General features: G+C 35.7%; 2 protein-coding genes and 1 long non-coding RNA gene across 3 annotated transcripts; 2 read left to right on the plus strand and 1 right to left on the minus strand.

Moving 5' to 3' along the window:
- The first annotated feature begins 435 nt into the window (after positions 1 to 435).
- On the plus strand, positions 436 to 12,953 carry LOC147069172 (decapping and exoribonuclease protein-like). The gene is made up of 4 exons (XM_085951002.1): positions 436 to 1,153; positions 4,429 to 4,666; positions 8,126 to 8,264; positions 11,917 to 12,953. Exons 1-4 carry the CDS (start codon positions 625 to 627, stop codon positions 12,163 to 12,165), a joined length of 1,155 nt encoding a protein of 384 aa, XP_085807128.1. The 5' UTR covers positions 436 to 624; the 3' UTR covers positions 12,166 to 12,953.
- Positions 12,954 to 14,452: 1,499 nt separating this feature from the next.
- LOC147069173 (histone H2A-like) lies at positions 14,453 to 14,890 on the plus strand. Its single transcript, XM_085951627.1, has one exon. The coding sequence runs from the start codon at positions 14,453 to 14,455 to the stop codon at positions 14,708 to 14,710; it is 258 nt and encodes an 85-aa protein (XP_085807753.1). The 3' UTR covers positions 14,711 to 14,890.
- A 454-nt stretch (positions 14,891 to 15,344) lies between these two features.
- LOC147069174 (uncharacterized) lies at positions 15,345 to 20,458 on the minus strand. Its single transcript, XR_015071221.1, has 3 exons — positions 20,405 to 20,458; positions 19,853 to 20,030; positions 15,345 to 15,768 (listed from the first exon to the last, which is right to left on the minus strand). It is a non-coding gene; the product is annotated as an uncharacterized LOC147069174 (long non-coding RNA).
- Positions 20,459 to 21,419: the final 961 nt, after the last annotated feature.

A 21,419-nucleotide genomic window follows, 5' to 3' on the forward strand; every position in this document is an offset into this window, starting at 1 on the left:
CGCGTACTATGTACGATATAAAATAGGTATAGTACGGCCAAAATACTATAATTTTGAAAATCGTGCTATAATTTTATATAAAAGTACTATAATTCTGCATTTGCCATTTCGCAATCGAGTGGTCTTCGAAAATTTGGAAATCTGCGGCCCGCGACGAAATATTTTTCCTAAAAAAAACAAGCCGACCATGAAAATTTGGGAACCTGCGGCCCGCGAAGAAATATTTTTTCTAAAAAAAACGAGCCGACTATGAAAAATTGGGAAAATTTTCATTTTCAAGAGATGACAACGCGTACTATATTTTATCCCCAAATACTATAATTTTGGAGGCTCTGTACTATAATTCCACTTTCCAAATATGGCAACACTGGTCGTCACTCAACGCATACTATATTTTTCTAGCCTATCGTCTATGCCATCTGTGCTCTATGGTGCATTCTGTTTTTGAATGTTGTTTTGTTCTCGAGGTCTTTGGAAGTTTTGTTCATTTCTGATTTCGATTAAAAGCAAAATTCATATTGTCAGTGCTTTTTATATTATATTTCAGTGACGTTTATGTTTCTATTTTAAAGTGTAACAAAGCTAAAGAGATAGAACCGCCCAACCTCTTTGAACAAAACCGTGATGGAATTGGCAACAAATACGAGCTCATATGAAGGTGACGAACCTCTCAATTTCAATCCAACTATAACTGGATTCTACAGTAAGGGCCCCAAACAGACCTATCTCCCGGACTGTTCCCATTTGAGGTTCTTGCGTGGAGAACAATCCATTTATGATCATGAGGGATACGACTTGAATTCCAAATTTCATAAATCTTCGGGCAAGGTGGACGACACTCCTTACGTACCACGTCTTCGGTTTTTGTTGGACTATTTACGCAATAATCGAGAGCCCATCGATGTCTTCGACAAATCTAAAATGGCGCTCGAGGATGCACCGTTTGTCACATACAGGGGATGTCTCCAGGAAATATCTTATATACCCTATGACAAAAAACAACCACGAAGGGTGTGTGTCAGTCTATTCAAAGGTGTTATATACATTCGCAATCTGGATAATCCTGTAAAGAAAAATCATAGACAGAATCCAACGAAGTATTCAGCTAAATGTTCTGCTTGGCTCACAGAGTTCAAGGCATATTTATTATCAGGTACGCACCTACATTTAGTTTATTGCAGTGGTATTCAAAGTGTGTGGCGCAGGCGAATATAAAGGTGCTTTTAAACAATCAGTTTAGATTTAAACTGATGTGTAAATGCAAAAACTGAAGCGGCTGACTGAAACTGAAACGTGACCGGATGGGTTTTCAGGTCCTTTGAAGATCCGATCAGTCTCTGTTTCTTTGGTTTCAGGTTTGAATCCTGGGTCTGGCAAATACACATATCGTCGGTCTATCTTGTAACCCTCGTAAATCCCGTTTTGGTCAAAAATGAGATTTTGAGCGAATACGTTAGAGTGGTTGATATTATCTACGTATGTGTTAAACTCTTATATCCATATCACGTTTAATAATTTCAAAAATCAATCCACAAAAACCTCGTAAATCGCGTACATACAACATTAAAATTTGCAAACTCATAAATACCGTAATCCCGATTCCCGCCATTTCGTATGTTTCGTATGGAGAACTGTCACAGAGTATTACATTACCTTCGTCTTGTTTCGTTATAAAACTATACTTTGGGTATCATATTACGAGAGGAATTGATTTATATTGATACAATATAGATTACATATTAAGGTAAGCGTTTTATTTATAATGATTTCCCATAATACGCACACAATGTTACATTTATAATAGAACGTTTTTTTTGAGGTTAGAATTTCATGACATGTATATTTAACGATAATTGGTTGTTTTCAATGGTTTTTAGTTTATTAGCACATACAATTAGAAAAGAAAACAAATCAAATTACATTCAAGTACCCACTTACTACGTGAATGAAAAATTTACAAAGTTTAATCTGTTTTCAGATGTCAGGGGCTCAAAAAATTATGGACATGTTACAAATAAAAAATAACACAATTGAAACAACTGCTTCTAAGGAAGGAAATAATATAGAAATAATCCCAATGGAATATTATAAGACCATACATATTATTCCATTATCATCACCATATGAGGTCATTTCTAGCTATGACAATGTTTTAATGAATGATTCACAACACAAAGGTTCTTACAATATAAGTGTGAGACCCCAACTGGCAGAATTATCAGGAAACAATATAATCGAGACTATTGACAGATCTTCAAACTATGAAAATCTCGTGAAAAAGCCATTATTTAGTTCCTTATTCCGATACTGATGATTCGTTATAGGAAATCAGTACTGACACTCAAAGGAAAAAGAGGAAAAAAAATGAATACAAGGCAGATAAGTCCGAGTGGAAAAGTGAAAAAAATAAGGCAAATAGCGAAAGAGGTGAGCAATATTTTGGACGGAAAAAAACAGAACATGCATGGGAGCATGTTCTGTTGGGCACCAAAAAAGTTTTTGCCATCTCTATCGGAAACAGACAGAAAAGAACTAATTCTATATAGCGATGGTTGTACATATCAAAATAGAAATTCGACGATGGCAAATTCACTATTGAATATTGCAATGATGAATGATATTAGGATCCAACAAATTTTTTTAGAAAAAGTACACCCAAATGTCAGTTGATTCGATGCATTTTACCATTGAAAGGTACCTGAAAAAACGGGATATAAATTTTCCTGCAGAATATATGAATATAATATGTCATAATGCGAATATCTGTATCACAATGATTTCAAACAAATTGACTTAAAAATTTGACTTTAAATTTATCAAAAGTGTTCATCCTGGAAAAAAAGTTGGTAATCCGGTTGTCACTGATATAAGGGCATTATTATATGAACCAAATGGTACTATACAGTATAAATTAAGATTTTCAGATGTTTGGAGTGTATTGCCTCCAATGACATTAATATGGGCGAAGTATCTGGGAATAAAAATGACATTCACTTTTTTGTTGGGTCTGCAGAATGCAATGACATTATTAATGGACAACGCACTCAATACAGTGGCTAGCAAGTAAATTCACGCACAGCGGCATTCGCACATGTATAGGTAGACGTCACGCAATTTCCATTATGCGATATCACGCATCGGGAATTTATAGCAATATCACCTTTATTGTAATGGCGTTAGAACAGTGTTTCTAGAGGCAATGTCCATTTGAGCTAACCCGTTCGGCAGACCCGACAAAAAAGTGAGTGTCATTTTTATTCCCAGATGCTTCGTCCATATTAATGTCATTGGCCGAATGGCATAATCTGTTCTAACGCCATTACAATAAAGGTGATATTGCTATAAATTCCCGATGCTTTTTGTCGGGTCTGCCGAACGGGTTCGTTCAAATGAACATTGACACCAGAAACACTGTTCTAACGCCATTACAATAAAGGTGATATTGCTATAAATTTCCGATGCGTGATATCGCATAATGGAAATTGCGTGACGTCTACCTATACATGTGCGAATGTCGCTGCGCGTGAATTTACTTGCTAGCTACTGTATTGAGTGCGTTGTCCATTAATAATGTCATTGATTGCCTCACAGAAAGGACAAGGACGTCACACCTAAAAAGTTTGCTGACCTTTCACCTCTACATGCCAGTCGTCTTAAAATCAAACCAAGGAAATATCATGATCTGCAAGAACTGTGGACGTTTTGTCGAAGGATTTTCACGATCACTACGATAATCTACCACATTAAAAAAAAATAACATGTTCATTTTTTATTTTTTTTTAAATATACCTATATAAGTAAAATTGTTAATAAGTTCAAACATTATATTTGATATTTTTGTAAACTATACAATGTGTCTTAATTTTCCCCAGTACTCGTTTTTATGACTGAAAACCTTCTAAATCCATAAAGGCAAAATACACTTAGTATGAAAACCTCATAAATCCAAAAAAGGCTATTTTTAATAAGTATAATGAAAAATTATTAAAAATAATTACTGAATACAGTTGCTAATTTAAAAAGTAACCAAATGGATTTTTGAAATTTCGAAATTCCATTTAAAATCAAAATTAGACAGTTTTTATTGTCTTCTGAAAAATAAGTTGATTTGGATTTACGACGTTTACAAGATAGACCGACGATATTGTTTTTCAATTTGTGTTTGGGGTCGGAGTGTGGACCTAATTGGTTGAGCAAGGGTTAACATCCATTTCTCATAAAAACAAAAATCTATTAATACAAAACCTCCACTCCGTTGTAGCCAAAAATGATCTTCTTAGCATTGGACATGCTCAAATACACACACAGGCGACAAATAGATTTGGCACGACTGAGCTAGATGATTAATTATTATGTAGGTTGTGATCTTCAGTCCCTTCAGAAGAGAAATATTATTATGATTTCTAATTAAATACATTTTGTTTTCAGATGAATCAAATACCGGTCCTGTCGGAGAGACTTCTCGGAAGAAATCTGACTTTAGATGTATTTACGAAGCCGAATTGAATAACCACCGACTGATATATGCTGCAGGCATGGATGGGGTGCAGTGTGGAAAGTCCGACGAGATAACCAAGGCAAACTTAACTGTCGAGGACTTGAGGAGAATGAAATTTGTCCAGCTGAAAACTGCTGGAATTTATGACCGCCACACAAAAAAATTTAAGTAGGTATTCAAGTGTTCACAAGGTTATCATACGTACCACATTATCACCGGCCTTCTTCGCGCTCTTAGGCGGAGATGGCAGGCCATGATAACGTCAAGGTCAAAGAGGGGGTGGGAGACAGAAACGCACGGTGTATTGTGTCGAGGCTGGTATATTTTATCGTATTTGATTCAGGGTATTGTCGTTGGCGGTCGGTAATTGGCGCTTTGGCGGGCTGCAAACGTGGTGTCGCGGCTGGGCTGCTGATTGATGCTTGGCATCCGAGGTGAGAGTCAGTGCTTGCGGCGTGGCGATGCAGTCTTTTTGGCGGGAAATGCTGGCTGGGCTGCAGACGCTTGTAGCTTCGCGTCCGAGGCGAGCAGAGGCGATGCTAGCTGCCCGAGGTCCGAGGAAAGAGAGAGATCCTGGCTGGTCGACGTCTGATACGAGAGAGAGCTTTTCGCGCGCGTCCCACTGTCAGATTGTCGGCATTAACGCGCTCTCTGTTTTACCGACGAATTGACTAGTGGCGGTGCGAGAGACCGTTTTTGACAGGCCGCGTCTGTGTTTTGGCGGGAGCGCTGACGAATTTGAATTTACAATTCTTTGAGGCGGGCTTCGCACGGCCGAGGGTTGCGATAACCGCGAAGAGTGGACGTAGGCTGTGGTATTTTGGGAAATATGATGGTTCGGTCCGCCCTTTGAGGTGGTCTCCTGTGGGAGACCTTCATCTGGTATCAACATTTTACCATTTATACAGATCATGTGATTCCAACTGAACGCACCACCGGTGGCAAAGATTGATCAAAAATTGAACCATAATTTATCTAAATGCTTTCAATTACACCGGCAGACCCGAAGACCCTACTAGATTCAACGATCATTGTGAAGACAACTAAAACGATACTTCAGTGAAACGGCAAATGTGTCGCTGAGTTTCAAAACCCGCTATAACACTTATTTGAAATAATTAAGATATATATTATATCGTTGGATTCGTTATTAAAATGTCTACATGAAAATTTTATCGCTTCTTCCAAAAGCCGCTACGATTAACTGTCATTTATGAAACAAAATCAATGTGTCTATCAAATCCCGCTATAACAATACTGAAACATTCAAAAACCTTTTTAGTTCAAAAAGTTTTTGTTGATTTTCTCAACATAATGAAAAAGTGTTATAGCGGGTTTTGAAACTCAGCGACACAAATAATTTTCTACTATAGGCGCGACGAAATTTTGGACTCGCTAGCATTCGGAGAGCGAACATCGAGGTGTGAATACATCAATTTGTTTCGTGATGGCGACTGGGGTATTAATTCTTAAGATGACTAAAAACGTTACCCATTTACTTGAAAAAGAAAACATGTCAATGAATATATTATTATTGTTACTAATAGAACATTAAATGGACGCATGTTGGGTTTATATGACAAATTATATTTTGTTCGGTATGCGTCATTTGCACCCGCGACCCGCAATCCGCGCATTGCCTAGCCACGATCTTTTTACAACATGCCTCAACTGAGGTTGAAGGAGTTATTATTTTTGTTTTGAATTAATATTGTCTGTTAAAATAATGAATAAAGTCAGGCAGCGTCCATTTCATTATGTAAACGTCAAATTTGTGTTGTTATGTCATAAGCAAGACAGGACACGCACCTGCGGCCACTCTTGGAAGCTCGAAGTTAGTTAGTTTCGTACGTTCTCGGTAATCTTTGACACGATCGTGCCCAAAAAATGGGAATTGCCCGCTCATGACTCCAGCAGACTCTAGAGAATAACTCAAAACTGCTTTTCACAATCGGGCCAGACGGTTCCCAATGTAATTTGAGCTTAACATACTTACTTAATTCGGAAACACCACAGAAACATACAGTCAAGTAGAATATAGTCAAGACTGTCTAGGTGTCCAATCCGGACCGGCACGATAATACGTGTTTACACATGCATTTTCTTATTATGGCCGCGATAATACGTACTGTCAGCACTAAATCCATGCACGTGTAAACGGGGTATTACTTATTTTTTTTTATTGTAGCATTTATGATTTTTTTGTATTATTTATTAAATAAGAAAATACTTTAATAAGTCGTGATTTATCTTTGAACGTATTCGTATTCCACCACGGATGGAAAACATGTTTTCATGTTATACACATTTATATTTTTTATAAAAATCAAAGTTTTTTAAAATAGATATAAAAAATATTAAAACTATGAATTAGTCAAAAATCTAAACGCTGAAAATTTGAAAATTCAATATAACCATAAAAATAATGTAATAATAACGTAACCATTGTAAAAAAAATGTGACAAATTCACATTTTTTTTACAATAATTGTAGTTTTTCTTTGTTTTAAAAAAAAATCTTTTTAATGTTTTCAGATACATATTTATTAAATAAATACAGTTTAAATTGTAAATTATCAAAAAAAGTTCTCAAATTGCTAGCTTCGTATTTACCGCTAGGTTCTCTGTTGTCATATAAATTATCCCCCTTAATGTGAAGACAACTAATTGAAATGACATACCCTGTTAACTATTAGGTTTTCTTTAATTTGTGGTCCAATAATTGACACCCATCAATTTTAGGCATAAATTAAGTGTATTATCACTAAAACCGTTCAAATCTACACTCTAACATATATTATTACATGCGAGATACAAAAAACTGAAGTAAAAACATATTATGTGATAATTTCTTACCTGGACGAGTGCTGCGTTCTTAACGGCTATGGTAAAAAAATTTGAAATACGTGCTCAATGTCACACTGTTTACAAAAATATTCGCAATTTTAAGTTTGGCTCACAAAAAAATGAGTTTTGACTGGTTCATCACAGATGCCATTGTGCATATTTTAAAGTTATTTTCGAATGGATACACGCACAGGTTTTCTTACTTTAATTAATATATCCCAACAGTGTCGACAATTAGTGCCGTTACCTTATTGCAATCTTAATAATTTGATTGTATGACATTGGATTTTTCTTACGAGTAATAGCGCCTGTACACGTGCATGGAATTACTGTCAGCAATAGTGCTTATTTTAAACTATCATGACAATAACTGTTTACACGTAAAAGTGCTGACTGTCTCTCCAATCTCATTCTTCAAGAGTAAGCGAGGCACGCTGTTGCCATTTTATAGTATTACCTGACAGGACGTATTGAAAATCGGTTAAGCTCAAAATGAGTAGTTCGTTTTTTTGCCGGCAGGTTCGCCACTATCGCTCTACTGCGTAGACGCAGATCGAAAATAATCTTACTTGCGCGTTGAAATTCGGAACCTTCCATACTTGTTTGATTCATGTACGCAATCTTGACAACTGCAGGATAATACATGTTTCCTCATACATTTTCTTACTGTGCACAGTAAATCTATGCACGTGTAAACGGGGTATACTACTTTGCTGTGTGGCAACTAAAAAACTGACATTCCATTAAATTATTCATTCAATAATCCTAATTCTGATTTCAGGAGATTCACGCTATTTAACTGGTATTTGCACACAGTATTCACGGCTGCTGACTCGATCATGTGTGCGGTCAGAACAGATGAAGGAAGGATTTACCGACTGGATACTTACCTACTGGATGAATTACCCATTCTGGGCAAGGTAATCACGGATATATGTATTTTTAAACTACATATTTTAAGTTTTCACTAGAACTATAAATTATTAGAGATTAAGATTATACGGCGTGGCGTATAACAATTCATCATCGTCATCATCAGCCTGAATCTATCCACTGCTGGATGAAGGCCTCTTCAAGCTGCTTCCACTTCTCTTGGTCGTGTGCATAGCGTTGCCATGTACTTCCGCAGAACTTTATTATTTCATCGATCCAGCGGCCTCTAGATCTACCTTGTGGACATTTTGTACTTCTTGGATACCACTGGATGACTAGATTTCTCCAACGATTGTCTCTTCTTCGAACTAAGTGTCCAGCCCGTCTCTATTTAAGGCTTTTAATAAACTCTATTACATTGCAAACCCTTGTCTGCTTCCTTATCCACTAATTCCTCTTTTTGTCCTTTCGCGTTATGCCCAGCATGCACCTCTCCATATCATGTTGTGTTACTCTAAGTTTCTGGATCTCACTTTTACTTAGGGTCCATGTTTCACACGCATATTTGATCATGGGAAGCACACACTGGTTAAAAACTTTGCGTTTTAGGCACAGTGGAAGGTCACTTTTGAAGACATTATTCAGGTGGCCAAAAGCACTCAAGCCTAGCTTTACTCTGCGAACAATTTTATCAAATATACATCCATCTATAGACACATGTTGTCCCAGATAGATGTAGCTTTTCACCTGTTCGAGCTGAGTGCCATCGATGAGGATCTCTTTTTGGCCCGCAGTTGAACATGACATTCGTCTTTGTTACATTTATTTTCAAACCTACTTTGTTGCTTACTTCAGCGAGATCCTGCATTCTGCTTTGGAGGTCTTCTGAGTCTTGCGAGAAAATTACTATGTCATCGGCAATAACAATTATAATACCCCAATACTTAGATATGACAAACTACTCTCGATAGCAGTCTTGTGTATAGAATAGATGTGCAAGGAATACTAAATTAATCTGTTCTGTGATCGATACTTTTTGTAAATAGGTTTACATACTTAATCATATTATTATACTTTTATATTTGTTGGACTTTTAAATACCTATGTGCTATTTAAATGCTTGTACTCACGGTCAATTATATGACTTTCTTGGCTGTGATAAAATTTAGAGCGTGATAGACAGTTTTGACTGTTTAGACAGCTTATTGTAACAATAACCTCAATACAAATATGTAATAAATACTCACTTTGGCGGTTTACTTCATTGTAACTTTTCCGTAATTTTCAGCATCTAAATGATATGATTCTATGTACAGCCAGAATCATCGTCCTTAATGTTATTATAGAGATTATATCAAGACACACTTTCACCACCTACTTTTTAAAATACAATATGAACACGTGATTTATTCAGTAACTGCATTGTTGATTCAAATACATTATATAGGAGTGTTTTTTTTTATAAAATATATACAATCCTGGTCTTAGTATTTATTCAGAGTTCACAGAGATTAATCAAAAATAACAGAGAATACTTCAAACGGTACACGGAATTATATTAATAAGATAAGATGACTCGCTCGACCCAATAACCAGATGAACTTGCCAAAGAATTAAGTAGTTCAGTTCAGTTAGGTACCGCATTTGACAACTAGATTACCACACTTAACATTAGAAACGAATCTCAATAGTGTAAGGTGCTTAGTTTCAAAATAGAGGACCTGTTTGATCAAAAGGGTTAGAGTTAATCAGACTATGCTGAGACTGAGTAAAATAATCCGTCTACATAGCTCTTGCGACATCCTGGCAATAGGCAGCGCCATCTAGGGGTTTCTTTTCGAAGTCATGCCTCTACAATTATTATCATTTGCCTTCTTAAATAGAGCATACTATGGTCATCACAGAGTGGGAGTTATATTATAAAATCTTTTACGAGAAATAGTTAACTATTTGTCCAATCCATTGGGTTTTTTCTCCATGAAAAATAACAATGTATAAAAATGTTATTGCAACAATCTAAGTGCCGAGCCACACCGAGCGACTCTGGTCTCGAGACCAGACCGATGCATGCAGTTATATGGACCATGCCACACCTGGTCGCCCAGTAGTCGCGCAAGCAATAAAGTCGGGCGATCAGTAAAATCTTGATCTTGCGCTCGGTCTGGTCTCGCGGTCTCACTGGTCGGGCGACCGGTAGCGATGTATGAAAACATATAGCTATGTATTGATAGCACGATGGCCGCGTGGCTTAAGCGCCAGTATGTGGTGTCGAGGGTCCCAGGTTCGAATCCTGGGTCTGGCAAGTACACATATTGTTTTTCAATTTGTGTATGAGTCAGGGTATGGACCTAATAGGTTGAGCAAGTGGCTGACATCCATTTCTCGTAAAAATAAAATCTGTTAATACAAACCTCCACTCTGTGGAGGCCCATATGATCCTATTAGGATCGGACATGGAATAATAATAATAATAATAATGTATTGAGTGCTGCCACACATTATATTTTTGCCATTATATTTTTTTTTTTGCATACTTGCGTAGGTACATACATTCATTATTATTATTTATTGACTGCCTTGGTCGCCTGCAAGTCGCCGGCAGCCACGCTGCGGAGAAAACGTATTTTTTTGCATACTTGCGTGTACATTCATTATTATTTTTATTATTGGCTGTCTCTCTGGTCGCCGGCAAGTCGCCCGAGTAAATCGCACGAGGAGACTCGCGAGACTGGTCTCGAGACCAGAGTCGCCCGGTGTGGCTCGGCTCTAAATGTATGGAAAATAAATTATCCTCACAAATTGCGAATATAACAAATCGGTAAAATGACAAACTGATTGAAGTGAGAAAGTCTCTTCCAAGATAAAAAAAAACAAGATACTAAATTACTTGTTGATAGATCTAAGAAGTGGATTCATGTCCGAAGAAATTATATTGAAAAATAAAAAAATAAAACAAATATAATATTCTTTTCTGTCTGTCCCATTCCGCGAACTTATAGAACTTCCCTTGTATAATGAAGTATGCATTGTGTCAAATAATAAAAATATCAGATGTGTATTTTTGACATGATAGAGATGTGGGGTTGGTCCCTAAGAAATCCTCAGGTAGAGACGCTGCTGTGATTTGACAATCTTAAGACGATACATCAGTGAAACGGCAAATAATTTTCAACTATAGGCGCGACGAAATTTTGGACTCACTGGCATTCGGAGAGTGAACGTCGAGGTGTGAATACGTCAATTTGTTTCGTGATGGCGATGGGGGTATTAATTCTTAAATCGTGTAAAGATGACTAAAAACGTTACCCATTTACTTGAAAAAGAAAACATGTCAATGAATACATTATTATTGTTACTAATAAAACAATAAACAGAACATTAAATGGACGCATGTTAGATTTATATGACAAATTATATTTCGTTACGGCATGCGTCATTTGCACCCGCAATCCGCGCATCGCCTAACCACGATCTTTTTAGACCATGCCTCAACTGAGGTATAGCCTTAATTAATTGGAGTTATACCATCAGGATGTCATTGTCGTGATCAACTGTCAAATGCTATCGAAAAACCATTTTAGAACAGTCAACCTGGTGGCCTCTAGCTACTGCTGATGACCACAGAGCACGTCAAAGCACCTCAATTACGATTATGTCGTCCTATGCCTACTTTTATATATACTTTATTTCATTTTTCAGGAGTACTGGAATCCCAATGTCTGTTTAAATTTCTGCGGCAAGTTTTTAACATTCGTCAAGGATTGTCTGACGAGAGAACTGGAGGAACGGCACGGATGCTGTCCGGAAGATATCAGGAACCTCCCCAGGATGGACTTGTTCTTTGAGGCAAACCCTCAAGAAAATAATATCAAACTGTACACACAGCCTGGTGAAGAAGACATCTGTGTTTTACCGGATTGGTTCATGGAGCTGTTTCCGGCAGACTAACCCTGTGCATGATAATGGAAAAATGTACCTTTTTAGTGAAGACAGAACCAAATCATCTCGTTTATAATGAATGTTATTTTAATTAAAATGTATCTTGTATTATAAACTTAGTATGTATGTTAGTAATTTTCTTTATTGTTATTTCATGGTATTGTTATTAAGAGCACAATCGTTGGAAGAAATAATGACATCATTATTCGTATTATCTTGGGTTACATTTTACGAAATACCGAGACAAGATTCAAACAAAATGAAAAATATAATTAAGCACTTGTCCTGTAAAAGAGCATTATCGTGATAACGGAATTTTTAGTGATGTCATTTGATGTGCCATACATTTGTCTATATAACAGTCAAAAATTAATATTTTATCTCAACAACAGGTGCCACTAGGTATAAATCTTGGGAGTGGTCGCGTATTATTTTTTAACTACCACCTCGTGTTTAAATGTAATTATCTCAAAATGAAGATATGAGGAGGAGCGCAATCGTAACATATGTAACTACACAATTTTGTAAACCCTAATATAACTAATATGTATAGTAGCCATATTTTTGTATAAGTAAAATATATTTTTTTTCTGTAAGTTTTAAGGTTATGTATGTGTTTTAATTTTTATTTAATTTAGTACCTATGGACAATATTTTTCAATTGTGTCACAACACTCGAAATAGAAAAGTTTATGAACCAAAGATAAAATATTAAAATGGGCGAGTTGTTTTGTTATAAACCTTACATACCTACCTACTTTAGACGGTCAAATACAATAACAATCTATAGACACTACAACAAATACACTACAACATTCTAACGTATCCAAACGTATCTGTTAAAATGTTAAAACGGCTAATTATGATAAAATTATCACAATTAGCATATTACCTATTCCGGCGGTCATTTGCGTAAGAAAGTTAACCGACATTCCTGTCAAAGTTAACGGCGGGTCGATTGGGCATGCTACTGCGAGAACGAGGGAAAATATGTCAATTTTACATATTGAAAATTGAGATGCAAGATAGATGCAAAGTTTCAAACCACAATAATGGTTCGAATCGTAGATACTGATAATGTTCGTTTCGCGGCTGTCAAATAACTACTCGTAATATTGTTTTTTCATTTATCCATCTACTGCAATGGCATTCATTCTTGCGATCACTTTGCACGCTGACGAAGTACGAAGACGGCGTGTACAGGAGATACACGCGCTGAATATAGAGCGAAGGAGACTTCGCGATAGCCAAGATCCTTTTGATGTTACGGAAACGTTCTTTCGACAATTGTACAGACTGTCGAAAGAAATGGTGATCGAGATAGTGACTAAATTGGACTCCGTGTTGATGAGAGGCGTACCCAAAGGAATTCCTGTCCAAATTCAGGTAACCTAACCCTACTTTATGACAGTGCAAGATAACATGGGTACGATACATTTACTCAGTTTGACAACAGCACATGTAAATACCTACCTACTTCATCTTTAAGCATTCACCACAACAGATTAACAAGATTTGAATATTATGATGTTGAAATAACTTGTTTCCTTTACTTGAATTTTAGATTTTGGCTACTTTGCGTTTTTACGCAGAGGGAGGCTACCAAAAAGGGCTTGGCCAAGACTTCTTCTGCGCAATGAGCCAGTCATCAGTGATCAGATGCATTGGAAATGTATCTGATGCTATAATGTCAGTGCTTGGCAGTACTTACCTGAAGTTTCCGAACAGTGCTGACTCTCGTGACAGAATTCAAAGAAGGTACTTACCAACCAATGTATTATTTTTAGTGTCGTGTTGATACCCTCTGACCAGTTTATACAATTTTACATATAACTAGAGTACCAACAACATACACATGATGAGTAAAAAAGCAAATAATGATTGAACTGCAATATTATGTGTCGGTAAAATTTTGTTTTTATTTCAGATTCCAAGAAAAGGCACGTTTCCCAGGTATCATCGGATGCATTGACTGCACTCGTGTGCGCATTTTCCCGCCACACTTGGAGACAGAATCATTTAAAAATTACCGTGGAAATTTTACTATAAATGTGCAATTGGTAATAAAACATCATCAACGAATTGTTGACATTTATTTTGGTGACGATTAACACTATCACTATATACTAGTATCTAATGGACAGGCGCGTTTTCAGTGCTCAATTACTCATTCCACACGTATGTGCCAAATAATTTAGCCTATATTCAAACGTATATATGATATACGAAGGAGATGCAGCTAATGTTGGTCGATTGACATGTACATTGGCAGTCCGAGTCATATGCGCAAGATGCAATGGCATATGTTCGTCATTACGGTCGACCAAATCTATTCATCACCTTTACGTGCAATCCGAAATGGATAGAAATACTCGAGTTGGCGGGAAACGCGGCCTGCGACAACAAGAAGACCAGGATCATTCCTCGTCATTTGCAGCTTGCCATCCGCAACGAAGAGCTGAACAAGCTGCTCTCCGGCGTCACCATCGCCCAGGGAGGAGTGCTGCCCAACATCCAGGCGGTGCTCATGCCCAAGAAGACTGAGAAGGCGTAAAAAAAATCGTATCTTCTACGATTACATGCAATAATCCATCTATCTTCGTACAAAAGGCCCTTTTCAGGGCCGCCATTTTTATTCAAATCCGACCGGTAGCGAATGTGTCGAGCTCGTTATTGTTGCTTATAAAATTGATTGAAATAATTATTCATCGTATGTAATATTAAAATTGTCTATTATTGTTATTATTATTATAGGTATTAATTAGCAATGAATGCGCACAGAGAGAATTTTACTATTTGATACCTTCAAAATACCCATCAAAAATCATTAGATAAAATTTATTTTTATTTATAAAAACAATCTATACTTACTTATTTATTAATATTCGATTAAACGCCGTTGAATTTTTTTTTAATTATCTAATTATTAATGATTTTGGACAAAGTGCGCAGTCGTGACAACATTATTATGCGCGAATGTTTTAGGCTCTGCGATAGGAGCTTACCTTATTTCGTACAAATCAGCAGACTTTCTAAGGTTACGAGACGTAAAGTCCACACGAAAAAGATTCAGAATTATTTCACACATAATCGGAGATTTATTTACGTCGAGATGTTTATTATTTATTTACGGCGCGTTGTGGTATATTTTTTAATACCTTTGCAGTTGTTTTGTAAACTGTGTAATACTGTAATACATTCCTACATTATACGACATCTCTCGTTGGCAAAATAAATTATTTTTATATAACAAAAAATAATGAAGTGATTAAGTATATAAATATGTCAATTTGCAATTAAAAAATATTTTTCTTAAGGTAGGCTTTAAATAATCGCCTAGTATAGAGTCTTCGCCACTGGTATTCCGTATACATCAAAGGAATCAAAATTTTGCATAGTTATGAGTGGGTATTTAATGAAACAACAATGTATAACATTTCAAATTTATTTAATCGAAAACATATTCAAAAAACAGATTGTGATCATTAAAATCTTAGTTTTGCATTCAGCTGACGAACGTGAAGCAGATGCACTCGGTCGCCGCTTTCGTCTTCTCTCTCGGTCATCTTCGTTATTCTCTGTTTCCTTTCGGTTTTCTTGGTATCGACTGATCTAAAAACATTTCAGGCGAATTAGGTTATGCGGTTGAGAAACCCACTGTTCAACGAATGTGGTAGAGAGACTCAACGGTTTACTTAAAACAAAATTTAGATGCCTACGAGCGAACAAAAAGCAACAAAAATAAAAAAAATATATGCATGTTGTATTCTGCACAACATGATACAACAATTTAGGTAATTTAAGTTTCAAGTAAATAAAAACAGTAGGTACTTAAATAGATGTAACATTGGATTGAGTATGTCATGTATTGTGCTAACAAATCTCTTTTTTTTCAGGATACCGAATCTAACTTGTAGATGACCCTGTCCCGTGTGAATTTGTATATACTGACACTTGGAATGCCAATAAAATAAGGCAGGCGTATTCTGCTCAACAGATATTTTGGTGCCAATAATTAATTAAATAAATGCGGCGTAATAAATAACTGACCTTTTATCCAATATATTATCGACAAATGACGGAAATATGCCAAATTTATTATAATGCACATACTATTATGTACTTATTCTATTTTATACTTTTATATATAATAATTATATTGTATTATATTAACATTAATAAAAATTGTTAGTAATGCTTTTATACTTTGATTATTTTTTTTACAACACACCATATACATAATTTCTTCTGATACCAAGGCCTGAACAAAAACGATGCATAAGTGCGAGTGAGAAAGTATTCGGTACCCTTATAATCTTTGCGACACGCGCAAAAGTAAGATAAAAGGTTTACAGATCTGGGAGATGGTTTGCTACGATGTAGCCGGCAAATCTTAGCTTATTGCATAACTAAGCGTCGATAACCGTGTTGCTAAAATTGCTATTTTTTGTGTTAAACATAAAGTCAGTGGTAAATATTTTTTGTTAATTAAGTAGAAAAGATGGTTCTGTGTGTTGTATTAAAATATGGTAGCCGTACTGATAAGCAAGAAGATGGTATTACGTTTCATAGTAAGTTGATACATGTTCGTGATAATTTATTTGTATATTATTATATATTTTAATATCAGTGACCGAGTGTCTCTTTAAAATAACTTAAATTATGGATATCTGTACCTAATGGTTGCATTTTGACCGCTTAAAAATACTATATAACGTAAAAAAATAGAAAATTATATTTTAATTCTGAGAGTCTAGTGCGAGCACTAGTGAAATGGTCTATGGTATCGAACATTTGTAGACGAATGCGTTCGCTCGCCCACAAACCAAACGCACGACACGCGGCTTCATTTAGCAATGCAACGGGTGGGGTCTAGATGTATCTATAGTCTATGTCTGATACAATACTCTCTTTTGATATCGTAGTAAGGGTGGCCCTTGACTTTAAAATAATTCGTTATTTCGTACTTTTCTTACAATGTAGATTCTTGTTGATAATGCAAAATTTGTGCTCTACCACGCAGTTGCTACTCTATCCTCCGTTCCCTGTCACTTTCTCGAATTCGTAAAAGGGTGGTATTCGACTATTTATATATATAACAAGTTTCTAAAGAAAACACCCGTTAACTTTATTACACCCATTGATAAATAAATATTATTTTAATGTACACTTTCTGAGGAACTAATTATGTGTGAAAGTCGAGGGCCACATCGCACCCCCAGTAAGATACTGTCGTAAGTCTGAAATCGGCGTTTTCAAGTTATGGATGTGGTTGGATTCGTATTTTTTTTTGCTATTTTAATAAAATATTGTCATATCTCAAACTCAAATATTGTCAGAGAGAAAGCATTTAATACAGTACATTACTTTCCGAAAACTGTTAAATCGATAATAAAATAGTGTTGTAACTAAGTTACGACAGTATTTTACAAGAAGCTTTCTAAAAAACTAAAACAATATTTTTCAAAAAAATACTGTTGTAACTCTGTTACTACAGTAAGATCTTGAGATACATCGTAATTTTCTCACTAGTTGCATGGATATTATTGTTCCAAAGTATTCAAACAAAAAAACTGGAAGCAGCAGAGGCAACAATGTTTGTTATCAACTTCAATTAAATGGAAGTAAAATACAAGAAGTATGCAAAAAATACTTTATCAACACATTTGGGGTGAGTGAAAGGTACTGCTCCACTGTGTGGAAAACAAGGGATCTTCTTTTCGGAACGCCAATTCCAGAACAAAGAGGTCACCATGGCAATCACAAAAAAATTGAAGATGATTTAAAAAATGATATAAGAACTCACATTAAGTCTTTCCAGTGATCGAGTAACATTATTTGCGTGCACAGACATCTAGATTGTATTTAGATGGTAAATTAACAATTGCTGAAATGTATCGGTTATACAAAAAACAACAAGCTGACAGCAATATGCCATTTGGAAAAGAACACTATTATACACATCCATATTTAATGACGAATTTAATATTGGCTTCTTTAAGCCTAAAAAAGATTTGTGGGTTGAATGCGACCCATACAATAATTGTTCACCAGAAGAAAAAGAACAACTTCAAGAAAAGTATGAGATACATCAACCTGGAAAAAAAGAGGCAAGGGATGAAAACACCAAAGACGTAGCAGAGTCCCGAACTAATGGCCAAAACAGCGTCATTAATGTAGCTGTATATGATTTGCAGGCTGTTTTACCGCTTCCTTGCGGAAATGTGTCAACTTTCTATTATAAACGAAAGTCGGCAATGTACAATCTTACAGTCTATAATATCACTGAAAATATTGCAAACTGATACATGTGGGATGAGAGTCAAGCTGCATGAAGATCCAATGAAATTGGTAGCTGTGTACTCGATTACATTGCATGTGAAAAATATCATCACATTGAGCATTTTATTTTTTACAGAGACAATTGTGCCGGGTAGAATAAAAATAAATACATTACTGCAATGTATTTATATGCCATCAGGAATTCACAAAAAAATAAAACGATCTCTCATAAGTTTTTGGTCATCGGGCATACCCAAAATGAAGGCGATATTGTCCATTCTACAATTGAGCAGCAGAAGACTAGGGCTCTAAAAAGTGGACCAATATTTGTGCCCGGCCAAATGATTACCATTGTACAAACAAGTTATAAAACAGGACAACCATACATTGTTAAACCCATGACAACAAATAATATTCACAACAAGAAAAAACTAGCAGATGAAATCGGTAAAAATTACAACACGGATGAAAATGGAGAAAAAATTTTGTGGCAGAAGATTAAAGTTATAAAAGTAGACAGAGACTATCCATACATTATTTTTTTAAAACAAGTTATCATGAAGAATGTAGTAAATTGAATGTTCGTCAATGGAAAATAGGTAAACCGTTACCGATGGATGGTCTCGATTCATCCAAAGCATATCAAGAGCGGCCAAAAATAACGATAATTAAAAAGAAGGATTTGCTTTCTCTCTGAAATGCTAAACATCGTGAATTTTATTATGATTTTGTTGCTTCTCTTCCAAGTGATGTTGAAAAATTAAAAATCGTATCTAGAAATTTTATTTGCCCATTAAATAAAATAATTAAGTATTTTTTTGTTGTTTTGAACTAATAATTGTATTTTTCTTGTTTTTTTTCAATAAATCTTTAAAGATTGTACCATAACTTAATATTTTGAAAACCTTCCTTTACAGTGCCCAACAAATTAGTTGAAATTATTAGAGTGATGGTAGGGAAATTTACATAGAAAATATTGAGTTGATTCAAATTTTACCATGAAATTTTCAAATATCCTAATAAAATACTGTCGTAACTCAGAAACATTCAAATATCTTTATTTGTATATGTTTTAGAGAAAAATGATGGATACAGTTGAAAATAGATCATGTTTTTCCATAAAAATGAGTAATAATTTTTACATTCAGACTTTTCCTGTATTTACAAAGAATATTTGAAACTTCAAATGGCTCTCCTGCAAAATGCCATTTTCTGGATTACTACAGTATTTTACTGGGGGTGCGACATGTATTAAGTATAGATATGGCAGGCGTATGTATTACTTACTAAATAAATATTGTTTGTTTACATACTGCATACATAATATTATATTAGTGTAAAGCAAGTATGTATGCAGTCAATCAGTCATGATGACCTAGTCTAGATGAATACACAAACAATATTTAACTATTACCTCTAGGTATGCCCTCGAAGCTTGGCACCGAGTGACGTGCGAGAACCTCCTCACGTGTTGGTGTGTTACGGGTTGCAATAGAAATAAATCAATGCAATGACATCCACAGCGCGGTTGCCCGTTGCATTTAATGGTTGGCATTCTTCTTCCGTGCTTTTTGCTTCATCTCCTTCCATACCTGGGAAATCACAATAATAAAACGTGTCAAGATTAACAATACTCAGTAAACATTAATAAGTGCTAAGACATTAACTTTAGGTTATTATTATTAAGTATTTACAATTACAGTTTTCCACTGTTCAACAGAATTTGGTGGGCCTATATTGGCTAATTGCCGGGATACATGCTTCCATACCCCAAGAGGACCATAAAATGCCGCGAGGGCAAGGTTTTGGTTCTCGTACATTGATTGTAGGTACAAGGTATTTTTGTGTAGATGTTATACGTGGCCCGCGAGGAACCACAGCACCGAAATACATAAAAGATACCATTATAAGTTATTTATTGGCACATTCACTGTAATAAACAAATATTTAAATTATATATTCTTACCGTGGTATTACCGAATTAGACATGACGACAATTGCAGGTTAAGTTCGTTTGTTTGCTTCGCGTATTTTGACGTACGGTTACAGTGTTGCCATATTTTGAAAGTGGAATTATAGTACAGAGCCTCCAAAATTATAGTATTTGGGGATAAAATATAGTACGCGTTGTCATCTGTTGAAAATGTATAAGTTTTCCCGATTTTCATAGTCGGCTCGTTTTTTATAGGGAAAATATTTCGCCGGGGGCCGCAGGTTCCCCAATTTTCATGGTCAACTCGTTTTTTTAGGAGAAATATTTTGCCGCGGGCTGCAGGTTCCACAATTTTCATAGTCGGCTCGTTTTTTTTAGGAGAAATATTTCGCCACGGGCCGCAGATTTTCAAATTTACGAAAACGAGTCGATTGCAAAATGGCAAATGCAAAATTATAGTACTTTTATATTAAATTATAGTACGATATTCAAAATTATAGTATTTTGGGCGTACTATACCTATTTTATATCGTACATAGTACGCGGACCAAAATTATAGTACAAATACTATAATTATAGTACGGTTGGCAACACTGTACGGTTAGTAAAACCAAAGACAAGCATGGCCGATTTTCACATATGCCAACAAATCATAGATAATAATATATGCACCAGCAAATAAGGTGCGTCTTCACGCTGCACGTGTACCAACAATTTTTTTTATCATATTATTAGTTAGCCGATGATATTTGCAGATAGTTTGCGGATGATATTGTTATACTCTCACAAGAACCGAAAGACCTCCAAGGTAGAATGCAAGAACTCGCGGATGTCAGTCAAACGGTCGGTCTAAAGATAAATGTCTCAAAGACAAAAGTGATGAGTAACTGTTTTTCGGACCCTGCGATTATCTGTATTTATCGCACCCAAGTCAGCAGCTACGTCTATCTCCGACAGCAGGTGTCCATAGACGGAAGCATGCATGATGAAATTGTTCGAAGAACAAAGCTGCGATGGAGTGCTTTCGGACGTCTGAATAGTATCTTCA

This window comes from Rhyacophila brunnea, unplaced genomic scaffold (assembly GCF_057557595.1).
Source record: "Rhyacophila brunnea isolate RB1 unplaced genomic scaffold, BYU_Rbru_1.0 scaffold_24, whole genome shotgun sequence".
NCBI classification, from domain to species: Eukaryota; Metazoa; Arthropoda; class Insecta; order Trichoptera; family Rhyacophilidae; genus Rhyacophila; species Rhyacophila brunnea.

Bases quoted from the DNA above. Each gene is read 5' to 3' on its own strand.
- LOC147069172 (XM_085951002.1), top strand. From the start codon at position 625: ATGGAATTGGCAACAAATACGAGCTCATATGAAGGTGACGAACCTCTC. The intron at 1,154-4,428 runs GTACGCACCTAC...TTTTGTTTTCAG, and splicing joins CAAGGCATATTTATTATCAG to ATGAATCAAATACCGGTCCT. The intron at 4,667-8,125 runs GTAGGTATTCAA...TTCTGATTTCAG, and splicing joins CGCCACACAAAAAAATTTAA to GAGATTCACGCTATTTAACT.
- LOC147069173 (XM_085951627.1), top strand. From the start codon at position 14,453: ATGGCATATGTTCGTCATTACGGTCGACCAAATCTATTCATCACCTTT.